The sequence below is a fragment of the Camponotus vicinus genome, unplaced genomic scaffold (genome assembly GCF_025532165.1).
Source record: "Camponotus vicinus isolate PSW18456_S1 unplaced genomic scaffold, iyCamVici1.0 SCAF_12, whole genome shotgun sequence".
Taxonomy (NCBI): domain Eukaryota; kingdom Metazoa; phylum Arthropoda; class Insecta; order Hymenoptera; family Formicidae; genus Camponotus; species Camponotus vicinus.
Window position 1 is genome coordinate 11,975,726 of NW_028141948.1, and position 23,172 is coordinate 11,998,897.

At 25.7% G+C, this 23,172-nt stretch overlaps 2 protein-coding genes across 2 annotated transcripts; both read left to right on the forward strand.

Annotated features, from left to right (window-relative positions):
* Nucleotides 1–259: 259 nt before the first annotated feature.
* Nucleotides 260–10,154, forward strand: LOC145962461 (uncharacterized). The gene is made up of 12 exons (XM_083083517.1): nt 260–674; nt 3,192–3,598; nt 4,362–4,461; nt 4,562–4,663; nt 5,108–5,266; nt 5,429–5,470; nt 6,571–6,840; nt 8,130–8,536; nt 8,983–9,082; nt 9,167–9,268; nt 9,849–10,007; nt 10,098–10,154. The coding sequence occupies exons 1-12, from the start codon at nt 375–377 to the stop codon at nt 10,152–10,154; spliced, it is 2,205 nt and encodes a 734-aa protein (XP_082939643.1). The 5' UTR covers nt 260–374.
* A 1,593-nt stretch (nt 10,155–11,747) lies between these two features.
* On the forward strand, nt 11,748–23,005 carry LOC145962462 (uncharacterized). The gene is made up of 12 exons (XM_083083518.1): nt 11,748–12,041; nt 12,723–13,129; nt 13,845–13,944; nt 14,138–14,239; nt 14,324–14,482; nt 14,721–14,787; nt 20,503–20,816; nt 20,934–21,346; nt 21,640–21,739; nt 22,330–22,431; nt 22,497–22,655; nt 22,943–23,005. Exons 1-12 carry the CDS (start codon nt 11,748–11,750, stop codon nt 23,003–23,005), a joined length of 2,280 nt encoding a protein of 759 aa, XP_082939644.1.
* The last annotated feature ends 167 nt before the right edge of the window (nt 23,006–23,172 follow it).

Sequence of the window (23,172 nt, forward strand, 5' to 3'; positions counted from 1 at the left end):
GAAACGAAGCAATAAATAAAAAAGCGATCTATATGCTTTTATAAAATTATAAAAATTATAGAGTAGTAGAAGCAATAAAACTGATCAACAATGTGCATATTTATTATTCAAGGGTTTATGCGTGCCATATATCACACGTATTTTAACTTTATTTCCTATGATCATGGGAATAGAAACTAATAATTACCGTGAGAGATCAAACGCTACCCAACAAATAATAAATGCGCTATTGATCGCACCGTTCCGCCTTCAACCATTTTATTTCTTTTTTTTTTTACAATATTTCCTTGATGCCTTTCACAATATTTCCTTGATGCCTTTCACTTAATGCCTTGTAGTTATCCAGAACATTTTGTATAGCAGAAATTGACACTATGACAATCATTCAGTTTAAGTTCCAACAGGTAATTCATTTCCTGCGAGTATTAGGGACCATTGCTAACACGTGGCCACCTCAACCGGATAGTGGAAAAATCAAGCTGTTCCTTCGTAATTTTTATTATTGCGTTGCTATCTTTATATACGTGACAACATGGGTATCAATGGTAATAAATGCATACAAAACTCGAAACAATGATGTGGGCGAGTTTATGCTGAACTTATGTCATATAATATCTCTACTGGATGCTACTCTGAATTCAATTCTGTGTACAATTAAGAGAAAACAATTACAGGTAACGATATTTATTATTGGAAATTTTTTTTGATATATGCTAATAATTTTTAATAACCATCTTTTTGAGATAATTTTCTCTATTTCGTATTAATAAAATTTTTTTAGTTATATTAATATGATGAATTTCTGAAACATAAGCTAATATGAGATAAAGACTTTACAAATGCAGAATATAATTACTAATGAATAAAATGTAATACAATTGAATGTAAATGGAATAGATTAAATGTAATTAATTAATTAGATGTATAATTTTATGTAGAAAAAATGATTATTTGATTATATATTTGAGATAAAATGAGAAATCAAAGATTATAAAAATTAGTCAATATTTGTTTCATTTAACTTCTCTATTAAACATAACTAATTTAATTTATGTAACTTTATGTGTATTGCTATAAATAAAATTATGAAGACATATAGAGATAATTATATTAAAATAAGTACCAACTATAAATATATATGTATATATGTATATATATATATATATATATACACATATATATTTATAGTATATATATATATATATTTATATATGTATATAATATATATATATATATTTATATGTGTATATAATTAAATTGTTTTCCAAACTCCTTGTTTTTAAATTTGTCATTATTATTTATTGCAATCCATTTATATAATAATTTTATAAAAATGCAACAAATAAATAACTTCAAATTAACTGCACGTGTATATGTATTTTAAATTACATAGGTAATCCAATTGTAATAGTAACAATGACACAAATTTAAAGATAAAGAGAACAAATTAATTAAATGCATATTTAAATATCTATATACTGATATATTTAATGGTTACAATTAAAATAAGATACACGCAGATCATATTTATTATGTGTAACTATGACTTATTCTTCTCTTCTTTTATTTTTTTGGTAAATGTTTACTTTACGTCACACAGCTCGAAAAATTTTTATTGTCACATATGTTGTAGAGGATACATTCCTAAGTAATACACCGTTTGAATTTTGTGGCGCTCTCTCTTCGTTCCTGAGATATGCAATTTTGAAGTTTCATACTTTCATGTCATCTTTTCGTTATATCCTATTTATGTGTTTACATTTTTTGTTTACATTTGCTCAACACGGTTTCATATTATATTTTCCTTGTGTGTTTATATTTTTTTGTTTATGTTTGCTCGTTGTGACTTCCATGTCGCTAAGCTATAGAAATATCACAAATGTATGTGTACACACACACACACACACACACATGCGCGCGGGGGGGGGTGCAAGGGGGGCCGAAGGCCCCCCCTTCCGCAACCGCCGATAGTCAAGGTGGACCTCGCTTTACAACTTACAGCATATATGCATTGTGATTGAACTCTTCGCAATGCGTCCCCTACCGGCGGGGTGGTTGCGGGAGGGGAGGCCGAAGGCCCCCTTTGCACCCCCCGCGCGCGCGCGCGTGTGTGTGTGTGTGTGCCTATATTTCTTCTTAACATACATGATGTGGTAAAATTATATTGTATTCTTGAAACTTTTTTTGTTAATAACTATTTAATAAATAACAATAAGCGGCTAAAACCTTCTGAAAGTTATTCAGAAAGATGACCTCAGGAAATGTAAACAGAAAAATATAAACATATTTAAAAAGTAACGAAAAGATGATACAAGTAAGTATAAAATTTCAAAATTGCATATCTCAGGAACGAAGAGAGAGCGCCACAAAATTCAAACGATGTATTACTTAGGAATGTATCCTCTACAACATATGTGAAAATAAAAATTTTTCGAGTTGTGTGACGTAAACATTTACCATTTTTTTTCTTATTTCTATTTTACTCGCTCTTCGTCTTAATAAACTTACTGGAAAGATTTATTTAATACCCTTTGGAAGAGTAAATCAGTTTGTTGCTTTAGAAATAGCAAATATTTAATTTTAAGTCCTCTGAAGCAATCTTGCATTATTTTTAAATAAAATAAAAATTTAAAAGAATATTTTCTAAACTTACATACAATAATAGCATGATAAATTACATTAAAAAGTATAGCCTTTTTTACCTTAAATTTCACAAATTTCAAATGTACAAAATATTAATATTCCTAAAACCACAATTGTACACAAAGTATTAACTCTTAAGTAGCGAATAACATGATCGCGTATATGGCAAAAACAGAGTCACTTTTGATCCATAGCAAACTTCTTTTTGTACACATCCTAGATTATAATTTCATAATACATTTTAATTTTATACATACATGCAACATCTTTAAATATTCTTTCCTCCCATAATACTATTTGTACTTGACAACTTACAAAGAATAAAAAAATTTTTAAATAAAAATTATTGATATAATTTTGTACAATGCACACATAAAATATTTATTTCTATTATCGTGTAAGTTTTATATAACATTTTTAAGATATGAATCATAAGTGATTTGGCGTTCGCCGATAGAAGGTTGAAAACATCTAAAAATGATTATTTCTAACTTCTGTTAAACTGTTACTTATATATTTCTTTTATGGATCATTTAAATGTGTCTTAGAATCTGGTGGTACACATCAAGGAATTTATGAAAGTTTCGAAAGATCGCGAAACAGTTATCTTGCAAAAGTATATAAATCGTCATACTACATTTATATCGATTGTCGCAATATCCTTTGCTATGGCAGGGGTTACTATCATATGTGCTCCTTTATTTACGCCTAAGGAATTTCCTTTGGACACATGGTACCCGTTTTCAGTGGAACCATTGTTGCTAAAATTTATCTGCTACGTCACACATATACTTATAGTTGCGCATACCGTTTTCTGTCTTAATGTAGACGTCATGATGGCTACTTTTTTCTTGTATTCAGCAGCCAGACTGGAGCTGTTGGCTTTCGAAATAGAACAAGCTACTGATGAAAAGCATATCATATCGTGTATTAAAAAACATCAGGAAATAATAGAGTATGTGAGATAGACACAAAATATTTTTTACATATTTCACAGAACATTGTGCACAGAATTCCGCACCGATTATCGTTCTAATTGCAGAAATTTAATTAATCCGTACAAAACAAACGTGTGTAACTATCGTGTATTTATTTGATATACAAACATGTTTTTTTCCCTTTTCCAGGGAAAGGAGAGAATAAAAATAAGATTAAATTAATTATATACATGTATATACTATATAAATCTGTATATATCAGACATGTATATATATATATATATATATATATATATATATATATATATGTATATGTGTGTGAATGCACCTATGATGAATCAAAATATACTGTTGTGTGTGTAATCCCTTTGTATTTAAATTTTTATATTTTTGCAAAATTATTTTTATATGTTTATAATTTTATATATTTATAGAAATGTATAGTAAAAATAAATTGTCAATTATTCTTTTCATATATTATTCCACAGTTGTATAAAGTAAAAGTAACCATATTTAAAATCTCTTTCTTTAATCTTACTTTCTTAAAATTTCCATAAATAAAAATATATAAAAAGCAGATTTTTTTTAATGATTTTTTTTCTACAACTTTCACTTGAATCTAAACAGTAATACGTGAGCAAATAAAAATCTTTTAATTATGCCATTACATGTTTTTTTTTTTTACTGTTATCTTTTATAAATTTATTAATATATATACCTCAATAATATAATATCTATGACTTTATATTTTTCAACTTACATATTTCTTTATATGAGCAGATTTATTTCAAAAACGCAAGAAACTCTTCAACATGTACTTTTCAAAGCTAATTTTACGATGGCATTTGCTGTAATCAGTGGCGGTTTTCCTATATTATATGTAAGCATTTTATTGTATAATGTAAATGTAAATAGGGGCATAATATTGGGACTTATAATTTGGAAACTACTAATTTTAACTTCTAATTTTAAAATTACAGCTAGAATCTTATGTTCAGCTTCCTCAATTTATATCTACGGCTATAGCCGCTTTACAACGAATATATATCACAGCATCGGCAGCCGATGATTTGAGAGAAGTCGTAAGTTTTCAAAGAAAATAGGATAAAATCATGATAAAAGGCTTATAAATATGCATCTATTTTATCATTATTAAATAATCATACTCAATAACATTGATAGCACTGTTGAACTTATTAATATTCTGTTCCATATATCTGTTCCAACATAAATATGCATTTGATCGAAACAATAAATAAAATAAAATAAGCCAAAAACATATAAAAAATATCAATTAAGTATATTATCAATTATGATAAAAATTTTTACAGATTATTTATAGAATTTTTAAATAAGTGTAAAATATATTGTGCTTCAGGCTATAGTATTATACATATAATATAAAATAACAATTATAAGGTTGTATGATATAAGCACAATTGATTCGGATATAAAACACATAAAAATAATTTCAATATACACAAGAAAAAAATAAGATTTAATTTGTGATTTGTTCTTATTTACAGAGTACGCAACTTCCTTGGTCAGTATATGGTGCACCATGGATTGGTAAAACGCAAAAAATGAAAAATGACATTTTCATCATGCTTCAAAGAAGCCAGCAACCGTGTTTGATATCTTTAGGTAGCTTATTACCAAATCTTACTCTGGAATATTATTCTAATGTGAGAAACGTTTTCTTTTTTTAATAATATATATATATATATATATATATATATATATATATATATATATTAAAATACATATAGTACTTTTTCAAACAATATATATTACTTTTATAATTGTAGTATAATATTTTATAAGATTTATCTTATGTGTATTCGCAGTTTGTAACAACAGTCTTGTCATATTTTACGACAATGAGAGCAGTAATTACATAAATCATATAAATAAAGATAACTTTAAAATAGAAGAGAAAGACAAAGAAGAAATATATAGATAGATATTTAGATTTTAAATTGTGTTATTTTATTAGATTTAAATTAAAAAATAATGAATAGAAAATATTTTAGTAATAAATAATCAAATATTATCCTTTATAATAATGTATTCATTTTTATCACTAAATCTTTATATATAAATAGTGTTAATTTTTGACAATAAACATCGTATCTAAATCACATCGTATCTAAATAAATAATCGATAAGTAATTTTTTGCATTTGCTTAGTTACATTTATTTACAAAATAAAAATCGAAATCTTTTTTAAGATAAAAAATTTGCAATGCAATATAGTTTTACGTTGAATAAATAATAAAGGCTAATATTTTATAAGGTTATATTTTATAGATTTTATTTAAAAAAATTTTGTTCTTTTTATATAACATTTATTGTTTAAATTTTGCAATTTCCAAAAACGGTTTTTCTTATTTTATGACGATGGAAACAATTACTAAATAAAGAAATGGCTTGTCTAAGCATTAGCACTAGGATTTGCGAGAAATATGAAGACATTAAATTATTTTTCTTCAATTATTATTTTTTCTAGAGCACTTTTTGAGAATTTTGCTGCTACATAAATAATTAGTGTATATATCAATTCTTTATTTATGATTCTATGCTTAAATAGTGCTTTTAGTTTGTAATGAAACAAAGCAATAAATAAAATAGCGATCTATATGCGTGCTATTATAAAATTATAAAAATTATAGAGTGGAAGAAGCAATAAAACTGACCAACAATGTGCATATTTATTATCGAGGGGTTTATGCGTGCCATATATCACACGTATTTTAACTTTATTTCCTATGATCATGGCAGTAGAAACTAATAATTACAGTGAGAGATCAAACGCTATCCAACAAATAATAAATGCACTATTGATCGCACCGTTCCGCCTCCAACTATCATTTCTTTTCCTATAATATTTTCTTGATGCGCTAACTAAATACGTATCGTAGTTCAGAATATCCTGTAAAAACAAAATTGGTATCAAAATATGGTACTCATTCATCTGAAGTTTCAACAGATATTTCACCTTCTCCGAGTGTTCGGGACCATTACCAATACGTGGCCACCGCATCCGAATATTGGAAAAAACAAGTTGCTTCTTCGTAATTTTTATTACTGCATTAGTATCTTTATATTCACGACAGTGTGGATAGCAATGTTAATGAATGCATACAAAACTCGAAACAACGATGTCGGCGAGTTAATGAAGAACATATCTCATATGACATCAATAATGGAAGCTATTCTCAATTCAATTTTGTGTACAGTTAAGAGAAAACAACTACAGGTAACGATATTTATTATCGAAAATTTTCTTTTGATTCGTGTTAATAATTTTTAATAACTATTTTTTTGAGATATTTTTTCTATTTTGTATTAAATTGTTAGTTATTAATAGCATTAATTTCTGAAAACAAGCTAAAATAAAGACTTTACAAATGCTAGTCGTATTGCTAATGGATAAAATATAATGGAATGGAATGAAATGTAATTAAGCATTTTATATATTTTAGTAAAAATAATTATTTGAAATGGGGAGAAAGATCGCCGATTTATAAAAATTTGTAATATTTACTTGATTTAATTCTCTTTTTAAATATAACTAAGAATTTAATTTATGTAATTTAATGTAGCTATATCGCTTTCTCATATTAAAATAAATATAATACCAATTATAAATATACATGCAATTAAATTGTTTTCCATAAAATCCTTATCTTTAAATTTGTCACTATTACTTATTATAGTTAGTTTGTACAATTTGTTCTAAAAATGCAAACAATTAACTGGATGTAAATGTGTAGATAATCCGATTGTAATAGTAACAATGACACAAATCTAAAGACAAAGATTTTTTATTTTTATTTCACTCGCTTTTGGTTTTAACAAACTAGTGGACAGGTTTATTGAACAATCTTTGGAAGGTAAACCAGTTTGTTGCTTCAGAAACAGAAAATATTTGATTTCAAATATTTTGAAGCAATATTGCATTTTATACTTTTAAATAAAATAAAACTTCAATAATTTTTTAAAGTTATATATAATAATAATATGATAAATGACATTAAAAAATACATTTTTTACAACTTTAAATTTTACAAAATTGTGATTGTAAAGCATTTCTAAGACCATAGTCGAGTCTTAAAAATCAAATGACATAACAATCGCATATATGGTAGAGGCAAAGTCAATTTTGATCCATAATAAAATTCCTTTTGCACATATTTCAGATTATGATTGTATATATTTGTATAATTTTAATATATTTTAATTTTATACGTTTATATAACATTTTTAAATATTTTTTTATAGTACTATTTGTCCTTGACAATTTACAAAGAATGAAAAATATTTCTAAAATAAAATTATTGATGTAATTTTATACAATGCACATAAAATACTTATTTCTGTTATCGTGTAAGTTTTATATAACATTTTTAAAATATAAATCATGAGTGACTTGGCGGCTGCCGGCTACAGATTGACAAAAATTTATAAAAATAATTATTTTTAACACTTTTATTGTACTTTGTTACTTGTATATTTCTTTTGTGGATTATTTAAAATGTGTCTTAGAATCTGGTGGTACACATCAAGGAATTTACGGAAATTTTGAAGGATTGCGAAAAAATTATCTTGCAAAAATACATAAATCGTTATATTACATTTATATCGACTATCGCAATATCCTTCAGTATGGCAGGGGTTACTGTCATATGTGCCCCTTTATTTATGCCTCTGGAATTTCCTTTGGATGTATGGTATCCGTTTTCGGTGAAATCATTGTTGCTAAAATTTATTCTCTACATCATGCAGATATTTACAATTGCACACACTGTTTTCTGTCTTAATGTAGACGTCATGATTGCTGTTTTCTTTTTGTATTCATCAGCCAGACTAGAGATGTTGGCTTTTAAAATAGAGCGAGCTACTGATAAGGATCATGTCATATCATGCATTAAACAACATCAAGAGATAATAGAGTAAGTAAGGTAGATGTAAAATGTATTTTAGATATTTCAAAACATTGTCCATAGAATTGTACACCGATTATCATTCTAATTGAAGAAATTTAATTAATCTGTTCAAAATAAGTATGTATAATTACCGTGTATTTATGATACACAAAACATATTTTTCTTTCTTTTCTAGAGAAATAAATTCAATTTAAAAAAATAAATTAAATTAATATTTCAAATAATTAATATATATTTTACTAGTATGATTAATGAAACTTTTGTAAAACGTTTCTTGATATCTTAAACAATTTCCGAGATACCAAAATAGCCACAAGCTATTATACGTATGAGAGAGGAATGATTTATTAGTTCTTACGTATATTTTTTTTTTTACTATCTTTCATGAATTTATATGACCGCAATAATATAATATCTCTAAGTTCAATTTGCACATTTCTTTATATGAGCAGATTTATTTCAAAAACGCAACAAACTCTTCAACATATACTTTTCAAAACTAATTTCACGATGGCATTTACTGTAATCAGCGGCGGTTTTCCTATGTTATTTGTAAGCATTTCGTGATATAATGTAAATGTAAGTATATATAAGTGCATAATTAGGACTTATAATTTTGGAATTTTGGAATCACAGCTACAATCTGGTGTTCTGATTCCTCAATTTATATCTATGGCTCTGGGCGCTTTACAACGAATGTTTATCACAGCATGGGCAGCAGATGATTTGAGAGAAATCGTAAGTTGTTTAAAAAGATAATAAAACAATAAAACATTTTTGTTGCCAATCTTTTCCTATTTATAAATAATTATGATTAATTATAAACATGCACTTCTATTTAAATATGCTATTTTGCTATTATACCATATCCCTTATTTGGCGACATTTTCATATTTTATTTTTATCTGTTTAATATTCTTAAGCTATTAAACTCAAAGTTATATTCGTCAAAATATTAATTTATATTACTCTTTGAATGAATAAATAAAATAAAATAAGAAAAAGTTATAGAAAAAGGACTCCGTACATTTTACATGAAAAAAATGGCTTCGGCCACATTGGCTGAAATTGAAATATGTTGTAGTTTAGGTAGTTGATCAAAAATTTCCTCAAACAAAAAATTTGAAAATCAAAGATATAAGAGATATAGGTATAAATGATGATTTGAAGTGAGTGATATTGAAGCTTAAGAAACGCCTGTTTTTGAATACATAGATTAAATTAATATATAAATAACATTCAAACACACATACGTATATTAAATTTCTTTACACAGAAAAAAAATGAGATTTAATTCATGATATGCTTTTATTTATAGAGTACACGACTTTCTTGGTCGATATATAGTGCATCATGGATTGGTAAAACACGAAAAATGAAAAGTGACATTTTTATAATGCTTCAAAAAAGTCGACGACCGTGTTTGATATCTATGAATGGTTTATTACCTGCTCTTACTCTTGAATATTATGCCAATGTGAGAAATATTTTTTTTTAATGAAAATATATATTATTTTTAAATTTTTAACATAAAATTTCAAAAGATTTACATTGTGTGTGTTTGCAGTTTGTCACCACAGTCTTGTCATATTTTATGACCATGAGAGTAGTTATTGCAGCATAAATTCTATTATTAAAAATAATTATAAAATAAAAGAAAAAAGAAAAAAGAGAGAGAGAAAGTGTTAAAATAAAAATATACATTAGATATACATTATGATTTGAAATTGTATTACCTTATTTTACTAATTGTACAAATTGTATTTAATAACATATTATTTATATTTTTCTTTAATTTAATAAATCAAAATTTATATAATTATATATAAATATAATTTACTAATAAAATATAATTACATATATTCATATATATATACACTTTTTTATTAGAAATAGAAAAGTAATAAAAAAGCTTTTTTAGCATCAAATATTCAAATTGTGTGCTTTTAAATGCTGTAATTGCATTTATCTTATAAGAATAAATATCTTTACGTACAAATGAGCTTCATATGATACATAATGTATCTATATCAGTTATCGATAAGTAGGGTTTAGCGTTTGTCGATACATTCTAATCTACAGCGAGTTATAATAGTTTTCTTTAAAAATTTTTTTACAAATTTAAATTCTTTAAAATTTTTTAAAAAATTTAAAATACTTAATGTATGATTGATTGTATAATATTTTTGCATATATTTTGATAGATTTATTTAACAGTATTGCTTTTTACTGCAAAAAATTAATCAGCTATATGAGAAGTTAATAAATCAAATATGTTTCGAGGTTCATGAATTTGATATTGTGTAAAAACGGTTTTAGTCTTTTAAAATATGAAATTAATAATTAATTTGTCTGAATCAAAATGAAGATATGTAAAGAAATAATAATTAATATTTTATAAAAGAAGAATTTTGGTGTTTTATTAATGAATACAAACCATAATATTTCGGAGAGAGTATTATCTCAAAAAACATAATCTTAATGTTAATTCACTTCAATAGATCAATACGCATTAAATATATGTTTGCTTATTTATCGTCGAATATCACTACGACACAAACTCAGAAGAATATTTGCTTGAACAGAAAGGTATATAACACTTTCTCGAACAATCAAATAACTGTTAATGCCGAGAATAATATTTAATGAATTAAGTGCGGAAGTTTCATAATAGTCCAGATATCACATCTTTACTATCGCTTCATTGTAACTTGTTATTATCCTTACACATAGATGCAATTCTAGCCAAGGGTATGATTATGCCAATGCCTAAGGGGATACTTTATTCATTAACAGGCTAGTTTCCGAGCTTCGCGTGTGAAATTATAGTACGTTTCAAAATCGATGTCTATGTAATCATATTTGATTTTCTTAATAATAAACAAATATTCAGAAAATATTTCTGTGTAAAATTTTGACTTACATTAATAAGTTGATTAACCTATAATTCAAATAGGAATTCATATAGGAATAGCTATAAGATGCTATAGAAACCTTTCAGTACAATCATGATTTATATGGATACACCTGTAACTTACTTTGCGGATAATTCTCGTTGGGTTCTCCTTTTTGCTTTTGCAATGCGCAAACGCAAAATGTTACGAAGGAAATTCATTGGCATACGAGTACAGAAAGTGCAAGGAAAATTTATCACGGATAACCAATGTACTCTCTGTGCTGATAACGTGTTTACGAAATATATACCAACGACTACATTATGGCAATGAAAATTACGCCAGTCAAAGCTATACTCTTTATGAAGATGAGCGTAGCATTGACGTGTACTTGGCCACCGTCGCCAAAAATAACGAAATCTAACATTATCCTTTTTAAAGCTTGTTGGTATATATGTTACTTCTGCAGTATCTTACTGTTACTTCCACTGTTAAGCTCAGTTTATGAGTATCGTGACGATCCCGTAATTTTAGCAAAGTCAGTGTGCCTCTCTTGTGCGGTCCTTCAAGTCACAATTAAAATGATAGTGTGTCGCATACAATATACTTCCTTTCAAGTATGTATTATATAATTAAATAAAATGTAACATATATTTGCATACTCAAAAAGAATAAATACATAAATTTTACAGGAGAATTATTTATAACACACACAATAGTGATGTATGATGTATAATGCATGAATAATCTTGTAAAACAAATTGTAATTTTGAAAAATTATCCTTTGTTTTTTATGAAAAGATTGATGTAAAACATTTTAAATAATTACAAATAAATATATGTGGATAATGATTTGACGTAGATCTAATTTAGTCGAGATAACATTAAAATAATATAAATAATTATTTAAAAATTTGCACTCTATAAATAATCTTAATTTTGAATATATTATAGAATTAAATGTTAAAAAAGTCACAGTCTATAATTTTATGTGTACGCTTATGCCAAATTGTAATTTGTTCCAGCTTTGTCAAAACAATAATTAATTAAATTCATTAATTAGTTATATATGTATCAAAATATTTTTATCTAAATTAGTATATTCTTAAAAAAATTAAAACATATTTTAAATTTTAAATTTTATTAAACATGTTTTTGGCATAATTATTTTATAATAACACTAATGCATAAATGTAATATATTCTCAGTTATTAGAGATAAATAAATTATTGTAAATATAAAAATTAATTTTTGTAATAATATTTAATACAAATTATTTATAGTGCGTATAATTTCAGATGCTTTATCATGACATGGAAACGTTTTGTAAGCAGGCAGATGATAAAACAAATATTACTTTGCAACGTTATGTTGACAATTACAAATGTACATACGGTAGTTATATTTTATGGTGTTATCTGACCGCTATTGGCGTCATTTGCGGGCCATTATTTCTTCCGCAACAATTTCCAACTGATGCAAAATATCCGTTTTCTGTGGAACATCATCCGGTAAAAAGTATTATTTATTTACATCAGTCATTAGTCGGTTTACAAGCCTCGGCTGGAATGTGTATCGATTGCAGTATAGCGATTCTTTTATTCTATTCCGCGGCAAGATTAGAAATGTTGGCCCAAGAGATACGCAATGCCAAAAGTGAGTGCGAACTCGATGCATGCATCAAACTACATGGTGAAATATTAAAGTGAGAATTTATTATTCATCTAATTTTTATAATTATCAAAATTTAATTATCAAATTTATTATTATAAATATTTATATGCATCTTACATACATAATACTACGTGTGTGTGTGTGTGTGTGTGTGTGTGTGTGTGTGTACATTATGCATTATTAAAAAATGTTTTAAAAAAAGACTTGCCGATGCATATATATATGGATATAAAAACAATAATATATGTAAGATCAATAAAAGATAAAATGGGGTAATATATAATTAATAATAAATTGCCAATCTGAAAGTCTTTTCTATTTTTACCTAATTAATAACATATATAAAATAATCTAAAATGCAAAAATAAAAAAAATACTATAGCTATATTTTGTGTCAAAATTCAATTTGTATATATAATATGTAATTACTAATATAAAACGCGCGTTATTTAGTAGTATGGCATTTTTATAATTGTATAATAAAATAACTCTCCTATTCTGTATATAACAAATACATATATATCACCGGGATGAAACTTCCTCTATTCTGAAATTTCTTATTTTAAACATAATTAGATGATCACATGATAAATGTAAAATGAAAACATAAAAACAATATAAAAAATTTTTTTCTAATTTAAAAAATGACAACTAATTCATAATGAGAAAAATTAACAAAAACAAAATAGAAAAGTATCTTTTACTCTAATGCTAAATGCTATTTTTTTTAATTAAATAATTTTCAGATATATTAGCAAAATGATTAGCGTGGTGCGATCTTTAGTCTTGACTACAATAACAATGACAACTATGGGTGTTGTTTTTGGAAGTTTAAATATAATCACTGTAAGTTATTTTATTCACGTGAGTTATTTTATTTAATATAAAACCTTTTTTGAATCTCTTGAATCAAACTTGACGAAAAGACACCAGAGATCTTCTAAATAATATAAAAACATCTTTAAATATTATATTGAATTATTAATATTATATTGAATTTCAAGAAGAGATGTGTTTGTGGCTTATTTTTAATAAATAGGAACAACCAACAATTGTCAAGATTCAATATTCCATCGTAGTATTTAGTGCCGGTTTAGAACTCTTCATGTGCGCTTTCCCAGCTGATAATTTAATGCATATGGTAATATTCTTTAATTAAAAATTAGATTGATTAAAATTTGTTTTAGATCAGAAATGCGATAATAATTTTTGCTTTTCCTCATAGAATAGCAGAATATGCCTTGGAGCGTACGAGTCGGAATGGTTTCAAAGAAGTGTAAGCATGCAAAGAAAGATCATTCAAATTATTTTCAGGTCACAGAAACCTGAAGTTATTCGAATTAATGGCATTCTTCCAGCTTTGTCATTACGTTATTACGCAAGGGTAAAGATCACATATATTGCATATTTTTATACATATTTTGAAATTTTTGCTTCATTAACTCAGCATCTCTAATACTGACTTAATCTTGTACTGACCCTTTTGAGCACTTTGTATATGTATATAATTACGGTTTACTAATAACAATTTTTGTGTTCTATTATATAAGAGCAAAAATTTTATTAATCATCTAATTATAATTATAGCTATAGAAGATAATAAAAAATTTTTTTTTGTGTAGTTTTTGTATACATCCTATTCCTACTTTACTGCAGTACGCATAATGGTCAATGAAAAGATCATAGATTAAATCAACGACAAATATTTTGAAACACATAAATTTATCTTGTTAGCATTTTTGCATTTTATAAGAATTAAATACATTATTCATATTGTTGAACATGTAAATGTAACACTGAAAATAATGCAGCAAAATAAATAATTCTATTTGATTCTTTGCGAACATTGCATACATTATTTGATTATATTATTTGATTTCGCCTTTTTATCTCATAAAATTATCATTCATGATCAAGTAATCAAAAATTTTCTTATAAAAATACATTTACAATTTTCTTTATTAAATCTGTTTATTATATAATTGTAATTTCTTAAATCAGTTTTTTGATATGTATTGCGACGGATTCTCTTCTCTAATATTTAGAAAAAGATGTTCTATGATTTCTGTACATACTTCATGATAAAAAACTTTTATTATTTTGATGTAAAAAGAAAAACTAAGAAACAAAATTAAGAAAAGTAAATTTATTTATAAAAATTAAAAATTAAATTCTAATAAAAATACTTAGATTTATTTACTAAATTAAATCTGCTTACATATATATATACATATACAGGGTGTTTCTTAGTGTGAAAAATTTTAGAAGATGATTCTTTGTCGAAAATTAAGAGGGGTTTTTCATATAAACACATATACTTTTCATATAAGTGTATATAACCCTGTGGAGTTACACTCCTCCAAAAATGGGAGTAAAAATTAGGTTCTTATTTTTTTCTCAAATTTGTGCACATATGTACACATATGCATATACATATACACATATATATATATATATATATATATATATATATATATATACACACATATATATATACATATATATATATATATATATATATAATAAAATATATTTAATTCCTGATAGCAATTATTTTTCTTAAAATGTATAATGGATATTACCCCATAAGCAAGCGTTTTTAACCTAATATAGTGTTCCACTTTTCTATAGAATTACAATTTTACTTTTTATTGAATGCATCTCACGAGTATATTATATGAACAAAACTAGATTCTTAGAAATACTGTATATCATTCAGTGTATATAACACTCGCATATCTTTCTTTCTACACATGTCCATTTCATGAGATATGTGTTTCAAATAATAAAATATGTAATACATAACGTTGAAGATACAGATGCACAATTATAAGTAGGAATGCTTTATGGCAGAAACATCTTATTACGGTATCTACAATAAGAGTCAAGAAAAACACCTAAGAGAAATGATAGATCATTTACGATATTTTATGGATTCGTTTCCATATAATATTTAGGATATGCGAATGCGTAGTATATTTTCCAGATATGGTAGCTAATTTTCAATTCGTATTTATTATTCTGTATTTATATTTTATTGTCCATGCGGAAGTTTTTATTTGTTAAACCTGAACGCATAGTACCTCTCATCGCATAATAAATTTATCGATGTATATTCTATAAGTATGCGAAACAGAAATGTGCAAGAATGTGCAACATATCTTCTCTTTAGCTATACATCTATCGCTATATCTTTGCAAGTCAACAACCATCCAACAGTTTTTTCCTAGAAGTGTCTATTTCAAATAATAATTAATATTTTCTCATACGAGTACATAAGATACAAAACACGTTAATCATGCGTGGAAAAGTGATGTTACAAAAAGTTATATTTTATGTAAAGTTAAGTTTGTCTCCAACTTGGTGTTGGCCACTGTCAAAAGATGCTTCGAGATTGGAAATGACCTGCGTGAAACTATATCATTATTTAAGCATTATTTTAACAATGATGTTACAACCACCATTGATATATACTATCAAAAATCATCTTGACGACTTTTTAATTTTAGTAGAATGTGTTTTTGAACTAAGCAGCACTACTCACAGTATAACAAATTTTATCTTTCACGGAATTAATAAACACCGTATACAGGTAATTGTTATCCATGTGCATTTAACATCGGAAAATTAAGTAATCTCGTTTTACTACTTTATTCTTTTATATCAATAATATGTACAATTATTTGTAGTATGTCACTTTCGAAATGATACATTTTTCTGAAGTGATTAAGCCACACGAAGATATAATTATTCAACGATATATTGATAAATGTGTTATATTTCACGGTGCATGTATATTAATTGTCTATGTGGCTGCGATAATATTCATTATTGGTATACCTATTGTAATGAATCAACCATTTCCAATGTTAGCTGAATATCCATTCAATGTACATTATCAGCCGCTAAAATCTATTATATATCTGCATCATAGTGTGGTCGGAGTGCACATAGCAGCGCAATTATGTAGCAATATTTTCATGGCTCTTTTACTTTGGTTTGCATCTGCAAGATTTGAGATGTTGACCGATGAGTTACGGAAAACTACCAATGTGTACCATTTGGCCAATTGTATTAGAAAGCATCAGTACTTACTCAAGTGAATATCGTTCCTTTTAAACAATTGCAAACATTACGATTGCCTGACGATTGTATTTCCATTATATATTTTCCATTTATTCATAAAATAATATATAACGGACAACAATATAGTTATACTATATGCGATATATTAAATGTGATATATTAAAAATCATATTATTGCATATATTATGTGATTGGAAATACATTTAAGTATTGTGAAAATTTTAAATGATTAACACATATATAAATTTATTTAGATATGCAACTGAAATTACTCTTGCTGTTCGTCCTTTCGCACTAACAACTATGTGTTGTAGTACAATTTGCATGGTGGTACTCTGTCTTTTATTTCTTGCCGTAAGTACATGCTTTATCGAGAAAAGTTATTCTCTCAAATTTTTTCTGGAAGTTATTTTTTTATAGATTTTTATATACGATTATAAATATCAAAATTATCGACTTAAGAAATTAAAATATAATTTGTATACAACGATACGTGTACACAATATGAAAACGATTCTGATTTTGACATAATACAATCTAACAATTATTTTGATTTTAATAAAATAAAAGGATAAAACTATAGCTTTTAGTTTCCTAATTATATATATGAGAAAAATAAATTATTTTTCTCTGTATAATAACATTTCAACTAGTTAAGTTACTTTATAAAAGGGATATTAAATTGTATATTAAAGTAATATTATATTTATTATTAATATTATATTATATTTACCTATTTTTATCAATAATTAAAAAATAATTAAGTCGAATAAACGTCTAAGACGTCTTATAGGTGTCTAATAGACGTCTATTAAATGTCTATCTGTTTTGTCATTTCTCACTGGCTATAGATATATATTTTAGAAATAGATATTTATTTATTTGTGCATATAATAAATATAATTCAATTAACAATAAATCAACAAATTTTAATATAAAAAACATAAACAAAGATGTATCAAATTTCATTTATTTTAACAAATTGTTTAAACAGAATCAATCAACAGGATCTCTGATAATAGCCAAATTTATCGGTTTAATTTTAAGCTGCTTATCAGAAGTATTTATATATACATGGCCAGCAGAACATTTAATTTACAAAGTAAGTTGTATTTATAACTAAAAAGTATTATAAATAATTCTATTCATGTTTGTTATTCTTTTCAGAGCCAAGACGTTGCACAGGTAGCGTTCGATACACCGTGGTATGATCAATCAATTGAAGTACGCAGATGTCTACAAATTATTATACAAAGAAGTCAAAAACCATTAACGATTGCAATAGCTTGTATTATGCCCACATTATCTCTCAGTTATTTTGCATCGGTAAGAAAGATTTAGAATTGATCGAATTGATTAAAAATATCTCTATCATATCGATCGTATCAGTTATTTAGTTATCATCATATACAATTCTGATCAGAATGTTTATTGACATTTTATTAATTAATATTTGATTTAACATTTTATTAAATATTAGATTAATATAAACTATTTTATAATTATAAAGATATAAAAATATATACAAATTTTTTTGCATTATCAACACGATTAAAACTTATCTACATTTATCCTCATATGTTCCAGTACTGTTCGTCTGTAGTCTCTTTTTTCACGACGTTTCGAGTATTTCTAAATGATGAAAAGTAAAAACAAACATTACATAGAGATAATGTATCATTGTAACACACACAATTGATGTTTACACGAAGAAAAATTTATATAATGTCATATTATATAAAATTTATTATATAAATATAAATTTCTGAATTAGCAAATTATTTTGTTTCATTTCAAAATTACTATAAATATAGTTGTATATCCTTATTACAGATTTAGATACGTTGTTATGAAATGTAACAGTACATTCTATCCATCTTTGATACTAATAATGCTTATTTTTATATTATATTATATTTAGGAAAAACAACATTTTTACTTAATATGCAAAATATATATCTAATATTGCCACATACGTCAGTAAATATCGCAGATGATCAAACCGTTCAAAAATGTAATTATTCTTTAATATACTAATATACTCTTTAATATACTAATAATATATATAATATATTCTACAAGTACATTCATAAATATATTCTATAGTACATTTTTATTAATTTGCTACTTTATTGCAGTAATTATTGTGACATCCTTACGGATTAATCGTTCTCTATCTCGCTCAAATATTTGTTTATTGTGCTTTATTAATTGCTAAAAATTGTCTCATATGCATCGTAATGTGTGATTGTATTAATATAACAGCGTTAATAGAAATATGATGGGAAGAAGGTAATTACATCGTTATTTTCGATAAAGTCTTATACATGCCTTAAATTATTACACTTCATTCTATGTGAGTAAAAATTTGCTCGATCATGAGAGTTATTGTGAATAGCAGTACGTATTAATTTAATTTAGTCTTTCATTTATTCTCACCACAGATAAAAATTATAACATCCTTTAATTTTAATTGAAAAATATAACTTGCTTCAAAACATTCTATCTTCCAAAATTATAACACTCAAATATATATGTCTTCGGCCACTGCATAGTTGACAATTCACTTTTTCGTAGAATTACAATATTGTCTTTCTCAAAATGCACAGCAACATACAAGTATATTATATAAAGAAAACTCGATTCTTCTAGAAATACTATATATCATTCAGTGTAACGTACACACATTTTACTTCCTACACATGTTCATTTCACATGAGATATGTGTTTCGAATTATAAAATATGTAAGAGATAATGTTGAGGTTGCATGTTCAGTTATAAGCGGGAACGCCTTATGGCACTTACAAGCAGAAACACCTTATTACGGTATCTACAATAGTCAAGAAAAACACTTGAGAAAAGTGATAGATCATTTATGGTTCGATATTTTATGGTTTCGTTTCCATATAATATTTAGGATATGCGAATGCGTAGTATACCCTCCAGATATAGTAGCAAATTTTCAATTCGCGTTTTTCATTCTGTATTTATATTTTATTGACTGTGTTACTAAAAGATTTTTATTTGTTAAACCTGAACGCGCAGCACCTTTTCTCATCGCATAATAAATTTGTCAACGTATATTCTATAAGTATGCGAAATGAAAATGTACGAGAATATGCAACATACGTATATCAATCTTCTCTTAGCTATATATCTGTTTACGATAAGCAGATATAAAACCAAGGGAAAATTTATATACGTATTACTTACTCTTGTACATTTTCGCAAGTCCTTCGCTCATATGTAACGATCTTTCTAGAAAAGTGTCTATTTTGAATAATAACAAATTTTTTTCTCATACACGAATACATAAGATACAAAACATATTATAATCATGCGAGGGAAATTGATGTTAAAAAAAATTATTTTCTGTGTAAAGTTAAGTTTACTTCCAACTTGGTGTTGGCCGTTATCAAAAGACGCAACAAGATTAAAAATCACCTGCGTGAAACTATATCATTATTTAAGCATTATTCTGGCAATAAGCTTACAAATACCATTGATATATGGTATCATAATTCATCTCAACGATTTTATAGTTTTAGTAGGCTTAATTATGGAACTGAGCAGTACTACTCACAGTATTGGAAATTTCATCTTTCACAGAATTAATAAACATCGTATACAAGTAACTGCTATCTATGTATATTTAGTATCATAAGCACTTAAATATAAATTAGTTAAGAAATATCACATTTTACTACATATTTATTTATATAATAATATTAATATATACTATTTACAGCATATCACTTTCGAAATGATACGTTTTTCTGAATTGATTAAACCAGACGAGGATATAATTATTCAACGATACATAGACAAATGTATCATATTTTATGGTGGATCCCTATTAACTTTATATTTAGCTACGATAATCATCTATATCATTGCAATGCCAATTATAACACATCAACCGTTTCCATCGTTAGCCGAATATCCGTTCAATGTATATTATCAGCCTCTAAGAAGTATTATTTATATGCAACAAATTGCAGTGGGAATACACATAGCAGCGCAACTATGTACCAATATTTACATGGCTTTTTTACTTTGGCTTTCGTCCGCAAGATTTGAGATATTGACAGGAGAGCTGCGAAAAACCACCAATGTTTATCATTTGGTCAAATGTATTAGAAAACATCAGTATTTACTCAAGTAAATATTGTCCACATTATATTTTTACTGGTGCAAAGATTACTCTTCTCGATACCTACAGCACTCAAATTTTTCTGTAATATTTAAGAAACATATTATTATTTAAATAGACAACAATATAGTATAATTATATGTATATTATTTTATGAACAAATATCAATATTGCATGTCTTAAAATCTCCATGAGAATGCTGGTATATTAAAAATCATATTATTGCATACATTATGTAATTTAAAAAGTACATTTAAGTATTGTGAAAATTTTTTTAAATGATCAATAAATTTTTATTTAGCTACGCAACTGAAACTGCTATTGCAGCTCGTCCTTTTGCACTAACAACTATATGTTGTAGTACTGTTTGCATGATAATACTCTGTGTTTTACTTGTTACCGTAAGTACATGCCACAGCAAAAAAATTATTCTAATTATAGATTTTCTCTGCGTTATTTTTTTATTCATCTTTACATATAATTACATATGTAAAATTATCAATTCTACCTAAGAAATTAAAATACTATGATTTGCATACAATAATATGTACAATATAAGAAATATAATATAAGAAATACAATATAAGAAACAATTCTGATTTTAACGTAACACAATCTAACAATTATTTTTATTTTGATAAAATAAAAGTATAACTATAATTTTCAGTTTTCTAATTAATATATAAGCATTATTAAGCATATAATAAAAAATAAATCATCTTTCTCTATATGATGCATTTCAATCACTTAAGTTATATTATAAAATGGAAATTAAATTACATATCATTATATTTAAATATTAAAAAGTATATCTATTATTATATATATAAATATATAAATGTGGAATACTTATATCTTACTTTATAAATGTGCTTATATTTGTACATATAAGAAAAATAATTCAATTATAATAACAAGTCAAAATTTTAATGTAAAGGATAAATGATAATATATATCCAATTTCACTAATTTTATCAAATTTTTTAAATAGAATCAATCATGGGCACTGAAAATCAAATATATAGGTATATTTCTGAGCGGCTTAGCAGAGGTATTTATATATACATGGCCAGCAGAACATTTAATTTACAGAGTAAGTTATATTTGTCACGAAAAATTACTAGAAATAATTTCACTCATATTTATTATTTTTTCTAGAGCCAAGATGTCGCACAAGCAGCGTTCGATACACCTTGGTACGATCAATCAATTGAAATACGGAAATGTTTACAAATTATTATAGGAAGAAGTCAAAAACCAGTAATAATTGCAATAACTGGTATTATGCCCACATTATCTCTCAGTTACTTTGCATCGGTGAGAAAGATTTTAAATTGATTGAATTGTCTAAACATATTTATCATATCGATCGCATCAGTGAATTAATTATTATTATATGATAACACAATTCCAATTACTGATATTTTATTAACAGTTTTTAATAATATTTATCTAACATAAACTATAATTGTGAACATATAAAATATATATGTACATATTTTATGTATTATTGATACAAAGAAATTGATACAATGAATTAATTTTTATGTATTTTATTGATACAATGAAAATTTACTTATAATATATATCCTTATATGTTCCAGTATTGTTCAACTGTACTCTCTTTTTTCACAACGATTCGAGCTTTTGTAACTGATGAAAAGTAAAAGAAAAGTATTGCATAGAATCAATATATCATTGTAGCATTGTAGGTGACACAAAGCAAAATATAATATATGTGTGTTATATAAATTATTATATAAATATAAATTTTTGAATCAGCAAATTATATATTGTTTGATTTCAAAATTATTATAAATATAGTTGTATACCC